General features: G+C 42.6%; 1 protein-coding gene across 2 annotated transcripts in view; it reads right to left on the bottom strand.

Annotated features, from left to right (window-relative positions):
• Window positions 1–463: 463 nt before the first annotated feature.
• The window catches only part of KCNK13 (potassium two pore domain channel subfamily K member 13), a 102,213-nt gene continuing 90,526 nt past the window's right edge, over window positions 464–12,150 (bottom strand). For both annotated transcript variants that reach the window (XM_058567535.1, XM_058567536.1), the window contains one exon: window positions 464–2,211. In XM_058567535.1, the coding sequence (XP_058423518.1) occupies window positions 1,319–2,211 (893 nt within the window). In that variant the 3' untranslated portion in view covers window positions 464–1,318. The remainder of the gene's footprint in view (window positions 2,212–12,150) is intronic.

Genomic DNA, 12,150 nt, shown 5'->3' with positions numbered 1-12,150 from the left:
TTCCGCTCAACATTTCAGTTTCACTAGGCATAGGTTTTCTCTTTATCTTCTTTATGGCACTAGTCTTTCCCCATCATTTCTGAAAGTGCTGTGTGTACACCACTCCTATCTCATAAAAACAACAGCTATCTCTTTTTAACGCTGCTCTCATCCGCCAAAATATTCTCTCCTGCATATATGAAGAAGATCAACAGCCCTTGTTCCTGGCATGGACGTTTTCCCTGCTTGGGAGGTCATGTCACTAGACTTGGTACAATCCTAGAAGGCAGAACCGAAACAGATTAGACAAGAAAAGCCAAATTTCATTATCTGGCCTAGAATGTTTCTTCATTCAAGAATCCAAGATGATGCTCATATCCCTAAAGGTTAATTTCCTGTTTCCTTTCTCTGAGCACAATAAATGCCTGTTTAATTAGGCATTCCCCTCCCCCCCCCACTGTTCATAACGAGCACTCACATAATATTAGTTAATAAAATGAGGATTTATTAAATTTTCAGTTCTAATAAATAGTCAGCCATTATCTTCTCAATGGGCCCCAAGCCCTGGTAAAAATGAAATGGAACTGTGACCATTCGGAGGGAAAATGTTAAGCTATATTCTTTAGTTACAAAAGCGAGTCTCCCCACTATCTCACTGCAGCTTAAAGGCTTGAAGCTGAATTTAGTTTTCTTACCACATGGAGGTCCCACAGACACCTTAGCCAAGCATTAAGATCTTAAAAATAAAAGAAAGGAAAAACAAAAGCAGAGGAGCAGGTATAAAAAGTAGAATAGATGGTTTCTGTATCCACGGCACTATGAAGAAATCTGCTCGGATGGAAGCCCAGAGCCCAGACACATTGTCAAACGCTTTCTCCCCTTTTTTGAGGGGGCTGAGAGGGGCAGTGAATTCAGCCATCCAGAGTTCCAGAGGAAAATTAGGATCTTCAGGATTTTTATTTCCAAATGAAGAACAGAGCAGCAGGAAATCAAGGCTTACTTACACCCTCCTTCCCTTAGGCAGGTAAGACCCTGGAGCAAGGTAAGTGAAGAAACAGTGCAACGTCTTAGACTGCTTTTGTGGTTCATTTTTAAAAGACTGAATTTAGACTTAAAGAATAAAGATAAGGAGAAAGGCATTGAGGCTCATCTTCCCGCAGCCCTGAAAGGTGGCTGTTCGTTGGAGCCAAGAAGATGAGATTTCTAAAGCTGGGCTTGAGGAGGCTAGAAGGAACAGATCCAGAATGAACCCAGCCATGGTGCAGAGCTGAGCTGGATGACGGTCCCCTCATCGTCCACTCTCCCCTAGGCCTCCATGCCCAGCGACCACTCCTTGCTCCTACCTGTCCCCACTCGTCTCTGCCAGCCTGTTGTTCATTATGGCAAAGGCTCCTACCCCCCCTGAGAATTCATTGTCCCGGGACACCGTGCTGGTCTGGTGGGGGTAGCCATTGGCTGTTTCAGACAGCTGCTTCTGGAGGATGGCCAGCGAGACTTTGTTGGCTGCCAAGAAGTCCTTCATGGAGATCATCTCCCCAGAGAGACGGCGCCCGTCCACGTCACTCTCCATCACCCCATCCGTTTCTATGGAGATGTTGCACCGTGTCTGGACATTGCCCGGCATCACCACGTTCCTCCGTGACCGCAAGAGATTTCTTTGGCATTGTTGGCAGCACCCGCCACCTATTTTCCTCAGGATCCAGTTCACGGACTGTTTGATGAGGATGGAGATGACATTGAACAAGGAGTAAATGCAGCAGACGCCCATGAGGATGAAGACAAAGTTGGCAAAACGGTAGAGGCCTTGGCTATCGTACTGGGCGTTCTGGCTGCTGACGAGGTCCCCAAAGCCAATGGTGCTGAAAGCTACAAAGCAGAAGTAGAGCGAGTCGAAGTAGCTCCACCCTTCGACGGAGGTGTACATGGCTGACGCACAGCAGGAGATGAGCAGGGAGGCCACGCACAGGATCAGCATGACGTAGTACACGGAGGGCTTCCAGCCAGCCAAGCTATCCGCCTCGAACTTCCCTGGGTTCTTCAGGCTCTCTGGGGGCAGGGCCCCTCGTCTCTGGAGCTGCCGCTGGTGGCATGATTTCATGATGTAGGCGATGACGGTGATCAGGCGCTCCAGGAACAGGTTGAAGAACAAGATGGTACTTGCGCACCCAATGAGGCCATAAAAGATCAGAAAGATTTTTCCTCCTACTGTCGCTGGAGTGGTCATCCCAAACCCTGCAGGAGACAAAAATCAGAGGAGAGTGAGGGAGGTCTTCGCTATGAATGGGGTCAAGGTCTCGGCGTTGATGGCAGGCAAAGGACCTAAAGAAATAGTTTCATAAAAGCACTCAGTCCTAGCCTTTCTAGGAATGAGAGGGAGAATTCTCACTTCCTTTTGAAGACACTAAGTGTTGTTCAGAGCTGTGCTGCTGAAAGCCCATATGGTGCCATAGTGCAAATCAGAAAAAGGTACCTCTTCCTCCTAGTGGATACAGACAGCGAAAAATGGCTTGGTGATGAGAATGTAGGCTGGATTCCAGCCTCCCCTCCTGACTCTGCTAGATGTCCTTGTTCAGTACACAACCTGAACAACCATACTCAACAGATATTGTTCAGACAGATAAACACAGGCTCATCCAAAGAAAAGGCTTATACAGACTCATTGGAATTCATTTATTCTATAAACACTTATTGAGTGCTCCTCCAGGAACTGGGGATAGAACTGCAGAAAGGAAAGATCTAGTCCCTGCCCTCATGGACCTCTCGTCTAGTGAGGTGATTGCTATATTGTGTGATAAGTGTTGTGCTGGAGGAGGTACAGAGTCCTATGGGAGCTGCTAAGAGGGGAACCCATCTCAGACTTGGGGTTCTGGGAAGACTAAGCAGGGTGAGCTGAAAGCTAAAGAGGAATTAGGCAAGCAACAGTGTGTGTGTGTGTTGGGGCTGTTCCAGGCAGAGAAACAGCACATGCCAGTATATGCAGAAATGAGAAATTTGCTCAAGTCTTTCCCATCTTTTAAACAAAATTCTTATGCTTTGGGAGTGAAAACTGAGGTGGTGTTGTTATAGTCTGACAAAATATAAAAGGTCTCTCTTGCCTTTGCCTCTTGCTGTTCACAATTTCCACCTTCTTGACCTTTCTACCCATGCACACAGACATGCTACTAAGAATACCAGCTGTAGGACAATGGACGTCACTAAGAAAAATGAGAAATAGAAAAGAGAGCACTGATACATTCAGCATTTCTCACTGAGGGGCCCTGAGGGTCAGCCCACCCTGAGGGACATGGGCTCCTTCCACGCAAATGACTCAGTAACTGTGAAAAGTCTGATCTGTTTGACGGGATGGGCATCAAAGTCACTCTGAATACAAACACTATTCAAAAATAAGTACTGAGCGTGCCTCCCTGGGTTCAGTTTCTTATTCAAATCAAACCTTCCTGTTTCCATTCTTGCTTTATTATCAAGTTCAGTTTCCTAACTTGAGCCCCATCATTGGGAACTCAAGGACTCACCCACTATCTTCTTTCCTGAGAACACCCTGCTTGTCCCCAAGCCAACACTTTTCCTTGTTGCCACAGCTCAGCCCGTGGCTGCCTCCCAGTGCACCCTGGGAAGTGGTCAAATCAGACCTCGTGGTCTGTGGGCTCCTGGGAGTCTGATCTGCTCTCCTAAGGTAGAGCTAAGGGGCCACCTTTCCCAAATACCTAGATGTGCATACCATGTTACCATTTAGTTTTCCAATTAAATTCAGTTTTCCTTTCTCAGCACACAAGGATCTGCATTAGGGTAGGAAATTAACAGCTTAGAACCAAGAGACTAGAGGAAGATATTGAATTTAGCTTTTCAGCTGGGTGGGATGGAGTGGAATGGACAGGATGATTTGGTAAGGAAGGAGCGAGGGACGGGGAATAATTCCACTGGGAGTTAGTTACGGCCTTTAACGGTAGAGAGAAAATCACACCATCATTTCTTCTCTGGGAACTTTTGTTTTCAAAACTAAAGGCCTTCAGCCACTCTTGGCAGTAGAGGTTTCATTTATTAGATATCTTCACTATGTAAATAAATACTTTGTCTTTGCTGTGTTTTCTCTTGTTAGTATCTTTATTATTATCCCCAGGCTCAAGTTGAAATGAGGGGGTTGAAGAAGTGGAGAATTAGGAAAAGTCTTATTGAGTTTAATGACTGAGCTGAGAGCAATGTCTTTTTCTTCCCAATCCAAAGAACACCGAAGAGTAACCGAGGTGTCGAGGTATTAGTTCTCAATTATCTAAGGACGTTGGGGTACCTCCTCTGGCTCAGTGAATTTCTGGAACCAATAAAGCTTGCCAATGTTTCCCCACTGCGAAGAAAGGAAAATGATTCTCCATTTCTTCTTGGTTCAATTTTGGGAGGTTGTATAAGTCTAAGAATTTATCCATTTCTTCTAGATTGTCCAATTTGTTGGCATATAATTTCTCATAGTATTCTCTTATAATCCTCTGTATTTCCATGGTATCCGTTGTAATTTCTCCTCTTTCATTTCTAATTTTATTTACTTGAGCCTTTTCTCTTTTTTTCTTAGTAAGCCTGGCTAAGGGTTTGTCTATTTTGTTTATCTTCTCGAGGAACCAACTCTTTGTTTCATTAATCCTTTCTACTGTTTTTTTGGTCTCAATATCATTTATTTCTGCTCTGATTTTTATTATTTCTCTCCTTCTGCTGGCTTTGGGCTTTGTTTGTTCTTCTTTTTCTAGTTCTGTTAGGTGTAATTTAAGGTTGCCTATTAGGGCTTTTTCTTGTTTGTTAAGGTGGGCTTGTATCGCTATGAGTTTCCCTCTCAGGACCGCTTTTGCTGCGTCCCATATGGTTTGATATGGTATGTTATCATTTTCGTTTGTTTCCAGATAGTTTTTGATTTCTCCTTTAATTTCATCAATGCTCCATTGGTTGTTCAGCAGCATGTTGTTTAATCTCCACATTTTTGTCACTTTCCCAGTTTTTTTTTCCTGGTTCATTTCCAGTTTCATAGCCTTATGGTCTGAAAAGATGCTTGTTATGATTTCAATCTTCTTAAATTTATTGAGGCTTGCTTTGTTTCCCAACATATGGTCTATCCTAGAGAATGTTCCATGCGCGCTTGAGAAGAAGGTGTAGTCAGCTGTTTTTGGGTGGAGTGCTCTGTATATGTCTACTAGGTCCATCTCGTCCAGTTTTTCATTTAAGTCTAATATTTCTTTATTAAATTTTTGTCTGGATGATCTATCCATTGCTGTAAGTGGGGTGTTAAGATCCCCTACTATTATTGTGTTGTTGTTGATTTCTCCTTTTAGGTTTGTTAATAGTTGTTTTATGTACATTGGTGCTCCTATGTTGGGTGCATATATATTTATAAGTGATATGTCTTCTTGATGGAGTGTCCCTTTTATCATTATATATTTCCCTTCTTTGTCTTTCTTAACCTGTTTTATCTTGAAGTCTACTTTGTCTGATATGAGTATGGCAACACCTGCTTTCTTTTGTTTGCCATTAGCTTGGAGTATTGTCTTCCATCCTTTCACTCTGAGCCTGTGCTTGTCTTTAGTGCTAAGATGTGTTTCCTGAAGGCAGCATATTGTTGGGTCTTGCTTTTTAATCCATCCTGCCACTCTGTATCTTTTGATTGGAGAGTTCAATCCATTTACATTTAGGGTAATTATTGAAATATGAGGGCTGAATGTTGCTGTTTTGTCACTTATTTTCTGGTTCTTTTGCATTTCCTTTGTTTCTTGTCCCATTTGTTTTGGACTGCCAATTCAGTTTGGTTGTTCTGTCTTATGATTCGAAGAAAGGAAAATGAAAGCTGGAACCCCTCCCCCAAAGTTGTAAGACCAGAGGACTATTGCTGCTCTTTGCAAACAGACCTGAGGCAACATGCAGAAAAAAGGAGAAACACTTATCTGGGGCTGTTTACTGACCAGACTATATTCCAGAAACTGGATAAAGTCATTGAAAATGAGGAAATCATAAGGAATAACAAGAGGGGTGTGTGTGTGGGAGGGGAGAGGAGGCACTTGTCCAGACTCAGAAGAGAATTTTCTTATGTAGCACAAGATTCAAACGGGCAAATGTTTTCTTTTCCCAAATCTTCCTTTCTGATCCCAGAGCAGACTTGATTTATTTTATTCGTAGAAAGCAGAGCAGTAGTTGTTAGGAGTAGCTCTCAGCCACAGGTAACTGCAATAATTTATTAAGCACCTTTAAGTTCACGGGCCTGCACTAGGTGTTTGGGCCACGCAACGATGAACGGACAAGGTCGTTGACCTCAAGGAGCCCAGCATCCAGGCTGGGACAGACAAACTGCTATCTACAAAACACGCCAGAGTGAGTCAAGAGCCAAAATAAACCATGATGGAGTCATCCTGGCTTCTGGGTCCCCAGTCCAGCCTCACTTGGGAGGAGTGACTTGGGCACATATAGGTGAAGCCAGCTGACAAGTTTGATAAGCTGATTTTTCCAAGGAAAGAGGCTTCTAGTGATTTTGTGACATATTCCAGGGATTTAAAATTTCTGGATGCTATCTTGTTAATTTGTTTGTTTGTTTGTTTGTTTTTAAATAACTGAAAGTTAGAGAGAATTCAGTATTGAATCTTTGTTTATTTATTTATTTATTTATTTATTTTTTCCCCCAAAGCCCCAGTAGATAGTTGTATGTCATAGCTGCACATCCTTCTAGTTGCTGTATGTGGGACGCGGCCTCAGCATGGCCGGAGAAGTGGTGCGTTGGTGCACGCCTGGGATCCGAACCCGGGCCGCCAGTAGCAGAGCGCGGGCACTTAACCACTAAGCCACCGGGCCGGCCCCTGTTAATTTGGTTTTAAATAAGATTTTATTAGAGAAAGGATAATCCACAACTTTTGATTACCTACTGCATTTGATTGATCACTGCCCCTTTTTCAATCAGCAAAAATAACAGAAAATGGCGCAAGTGTGGTGTTCATGGAAGCAGTGGGGACAGCCCCCTAATGTTTGCAGTTAGAGGGTTTCCATAGTGTTTCCTACTCTCAGAGCTTAAAGGTGTGTAAGCTAACAATGCAGGTTTTTTCATAGAAAACCTCCCCTTTTTTGAGCCACAAAATACTGAGCATTAAGGATGCCTTGGATTGAGAATAATAAGCCTCAGAGTTCCCCTTCGTGGAGGGAAAGGACACAGGCATTGTCAAAAGTCTGCCCGGTGGTGGAGCAGTTAAGTTCGAGCGCTCCGTTTCGGCGGCCCAGGGTTTTTGGGTTCGGATCCTGGGCGTGCTCCGACGCACCGCTTGTCAAGCCATGCTGTGGCGGTGTCCCATATAAAGTAGAGGAAGACGGGCACAGATGTTAGCCCAGGGCCAGTCTTCCTCAGCAAAAAGAGGAGGATTGGCATCGGATGTTAGCTCAGGGCTAATCTTCCTCACCGAAAAAAAAAAAAGTAGTCTGCCCTCTGCCAGGTATCACAGCCTCCTCCCGCTGCTGGGGACCTGGGTATCAATTACTAGCCTACTAGCCCCATTTGACCGATGAGGAAAAGAAGAATACAGAAGCTAAGTAACTTGCCTAAAGGTGTAAAGCCGGAATTAGAACCTAGATTTGTCTTGTTTCCCAGGCCTGAGCTCTTTCCACCTGACTATGCTAAATTAGTGCAAGCCACTGTCAGCTGTATACATCATAAGTAGAATTGAGGGAGGGAAATAAAACAAGCATCTATAGTTCCATGCTTTACACAGACACCCAGATCACAATGGCCACCAAATCTGGTACCAAAATCAGGGGATTGGCTACATTCAGAAGCTGAAATTTTACAATCTTCACTTATTAAAACACACATTTCTGAATGTATTTGTTCCTCTTCCAACAAGTGACGTAACTAAATCAGTTTAAAAACCTCTTACACCCCATGCATTTCGGTCTCCCTGTATTTCACAGGCACACAAATGAAACTGATTGTCAGAGGTGGTGTATTTCAATACACAATTTGTTCCCTATGCTTCATGTCTGAGGTCAACTGATTTGTGTTTAACCTGAGTCTAGGAGCAGATGAGCTAGCTGATTGGGGACCAAGGGGACACGAGTTTGGTTTGGAGGCCAAGGAAGCTCGCCTGGTGGTCTACTTCGGTCTAGTTCCCTTGAACCATTTGAGATCTGTTTTAATGTGACCATAACCCCTAGGGGTGCTCCTGGGACCAAACTAGGCTCCCTAGTGTCCCTGAGGCCAGGAATGAAGCAACCAGGGACTGCCAGTGTCCCAGTCAACCCCAGTGGAGCCCTTCACTGAAACCACGAAGAGAGAGCAGGCATGCAGTCTCCCAGCCTTTTCTGTAAATGCTGTCAACTACATATTCTTTTAACAATTAATCAAGGTAAAAAATTTAAAATCTTTGCATTATGATATTTTTTCAAATGTACACAAAGGTAGAGAGAATACTACAATAAACCTTCACTTCTCAGTTTCAGCAAATGTCAACCTTTTGCCAACCATGTTTCTCCTATCCCACCTCACTCCCTTGATTTGCTGGAGTATTTTCAATAAATCCCAGACAGCATGCCATTTCATCCATTTATAATGATGCATCTGTAACTGACAAGGACTTTATTTTCCTAACACAACCACCATGCCATTATCACAACTAACAAAATAACACTAACTCCTTAACACCAAATAATGCCCAGTCCATATTCAAATTTCTCAAAAATATCTTTTTACAAATCATCTGTATGACTCAGGATCCTAATAAGGTCCATGCATTATATCTTTTAAATCTCTTTTATTCATTAACAGTCTTCCCTCCCATTTTTTATGCCATTTATTTGTTGCGTAAACGTGTATAGAATTCAATCAGATTTTTTTCTAGAAAGCTTTGAAAAAGAAACCACAAAATGTATATTATGAGAGTGCCCTTGGACACAGAGGCAAATCTTAAACACTGCATGGGGACATATAAATTGGCACAAATAGAAAGCAATTTGGGAATATGTATCAAATACCTTAAAAATATTTATATCTTTTTCTCTTTTGTTTTTAGGAATATATCCCCCAAATTATCAGAACTGTGACTAATATTGTACATTGATGCTCACCATGTCTTTACTTTTAATAATGAAAACGCTCAACAATCTAAATGTCATGCAATAGGGAAATGACAAAATAAAGTAGCCATTAAAATGAAGCCATTAAAACGATATGTACAGAGAGTTCCTACTGACTGGAGAAAATGTTAAATGGGAAAAAGCAGAGCCAAAGTGTGTCTGCAGAATGACTCAAGCCTGGCCCATGGGGCATCCTCATTAAATATTTGTTGGGTGAAGAAATAAACTTTATAAAATATATTTATGCAGCTATATATATCGTAGCAGTTAAGATGTTTTTGATGCCAGTTAACAGCAACTCATAAACAGAGGTGGCTTAAAGAGGAAGGGGATGTATTAACTCACAGAACATGAAGTTTAGAGATAAGGCAGCTCCAGGGATGGTTAACTGGGTGGCTTTAGAACATCATCTATAAGCCAACACCATTTCACCTTTCCAGCTCTGGACCCATTATCATGTCGGCTAGTTCTCCGCATGCCAACAGCTTCACGCATCACCTCCTCACACTCCAGTGTCCAGGGCCAGAAAATGTGTTCCTGTCTTTATATGAGCAGATAATCCTTTCCAGAAAGCCCCTTGCAAAATTCCCATTATATATCATTAATCAAAACCAAGTCACATGTCCACTTCTCTAATGAACTATCTACTAGAGGAATGGATTTAGACTTAGACTGGTCAGGGATAACCTGAGCCCCTGGGGGAAGAGAAGGACTCCAGAACTGATGATGTCTGCCACCAACATACACAGAAAAAACAACATAAAGGGAAAGAGACAAAATTCTTAATCAGGTTAAAATAAAAATTCTTAATCACTCTCAATTTCAGTGTGGTAATAAGATGGGTGATTTAATTTTATCCTAATGTTTCATATCATTATTTTTAAACAAATAAAAATATGTTAAAATATTCTGGAAGGTTTCCTCAGATTGCAGGCAAACACCTGCCCAGAAGCAGCATCCCTCTTTTTTTTTTTTCTCTCTCTTTTTTTTTAAATTTTTTGTTTATTGCAGTAACATTGGTTTATGACATTGTAAAAATTTCAGGTGTACATCATTGTACTTCTATTTCTGCATAGATTACATCATGTTCACCACCAAAATACTAATTATAACCCATCACCACACACATGTACCGAATTAGCCCTTTCACCCTCCTCCCTCCCCCCTTCCCCTCTGGTAACCACCAATCCAATCTCTGTCCCTATGTGTTTGTTTATTGTTGTTATTATCTACTACTTAATGAAGGAAATCATACGGTATTTGACCTTCTCCCTCTGACTTATTTCACTTTGCATTATACCCTCAATGTCCATCCGTGTTGTCACAAATGCCTGGATTTCATCGAAGCATCCCTCTTGATTCATTCTTCTCAATATGCTGAGAAATCAAAGCTTGACTTGTATTTACTTTTTCGTAATCTTTTTGATTTGGAAATTTTAAGCCTCTTTGTGTATGATGATACTACATATGAATTTGGAGGGTGTTTTTTAAAAGACCCTCCAATTCCAATTAGGATGGAAAAAGGAGGCAAGAACAGAAGCCATGGATTATTCTTAGGAGATTGTGGGGGATGGCGAGGGGGTTCTTAATGATAGAAGACTCAGAGGGTCAGTGGAAAGTACACTCAGGGTTCTCACCAGGACTCTGTATTTACTCAGATTTACAGAACCACACTGTTAGAGCTGAGAGGAAATTCGCAGCCTTCTAGTCCAAGCTTTTCACATTACAGGTGGGGAAAGTGAGACACTGATAAGCCAGGTAATCTTCATAAGGAGTGGAGGCTTGGTCTGAATCCAGGTTACCCATCCAGATTGCCCTCCTTTACTCTTGTTGCCTAGGGTAAACAGTTTCCAAAGATGATTTTGAGCAAATTGCGCCCATCCCTGTAAACACTTGCTGTTCCTCCCATTAAGAGGTGAAGCCCATTTCCCTTCCCCTTGAATCTTGAGTGACCTTGAGACTTGCTCTGACCAATAGAATGCGGGGGAAGTGACGCTGTACCAGTTGAAGGCTTAGAGAGCAGAAGGCTGTCAGTTTCGTCTTTCTCTCTTTGGACTCCTGAGCCGCCGTGTAAGAAGTGTGACCACTCAGTTGGAGTGCGAGGCCCAGCCCTCCCCAGCCATTCCAGCCTCCCCGGATACTGAGTGAAGCCATCTTGGACATTCCAGCCCCAGTCAAGCTTCCAGCTGAACACAGTTGCATGAGTTATACCAGCTGATATCTCATGGACCCAAAGAAACACCAGCTGAGCCCAGCAGATCCACAGAATTGTGAGAAATGTCCACGGTTGTTGTTTAAGCCACTAATTCGGAAAGGTTTGCTACATAGCACTGGATAATGAGATGTCTTCTCTCTGGGATTGCAATTTTTTCAACAGGCATCTTCTCCCCTCTGTTTCCCCACCCCTCCAGCTCCTCCTTCCATCTTCATTGATAATTCAGTGTAAGGGACTTAAAAGAGCTTCAAGAGGAGGTCTGCAAGGGATTTGGAATTTAATGGAAATTTACTTGTAAATCGAGCAAGTTGTTGAATCTGTTTGATATCAAGGAACAGGTACCAGCTGAGGGCACTGGAGGGGTGGGATGAAGAGGGCATTCTATTGTTGATACATATTTGGGTCATTTCCAGTTTGGGGCTATTATGGATAGTGTTTCTACAAACATTCTGGCACATGTCTTTTGATGAACATATGTACACATTTCTCTTGGATACATACACTTAGGAGTGGAACTGATGACTCACAGGATAAGCACATGTTCAGCAAAGTGGATGTACCAATTTACCCTGCCCCCCTCAATGTCTGAGAGTTCCAGTTCCTTCATATTCTTGCCAATATTCATTTTAACCACTCTGATGGGTACACAGTGGTTTTCATTAGCATTTCCTTGATGTCTAATAAAGTTGAGCATCTTTTTTTATGTTTCGTGGTCATTTGGGCACCCTCTTTATAACCTGTTCAATTATTTTGCCCATTCCTTTCTTTCTTAATGGCTTCTAATTGACATTGAAACAACAAAGCTCCAGACCTTCAATGCTGCCTTGAAGGGTTCCAGCTTTGCTTGGTGAATTTACTGCCTCGTTCACTCAAGGGTG

This window comes from Diceros bicornis, chromosome 24, assembly GCF_020826845.1.
Source record: "Diceros bicornis minor isolate mBicDic1 chromosome 24, mDicBic1.mat.cur, whole genome shotgun sequence".
NCBI classification, from domain to species: Eukaryota; Metazoa; Chordata; class Mammalia; order Perissodactyla; family Rhinocerotidae; genus Diceros; species Diceros bicornis.
Note: the sequence above shows the minus strand (reverse complement) of the source record. Positions and strands in the feature narration are given on the sequence as shown.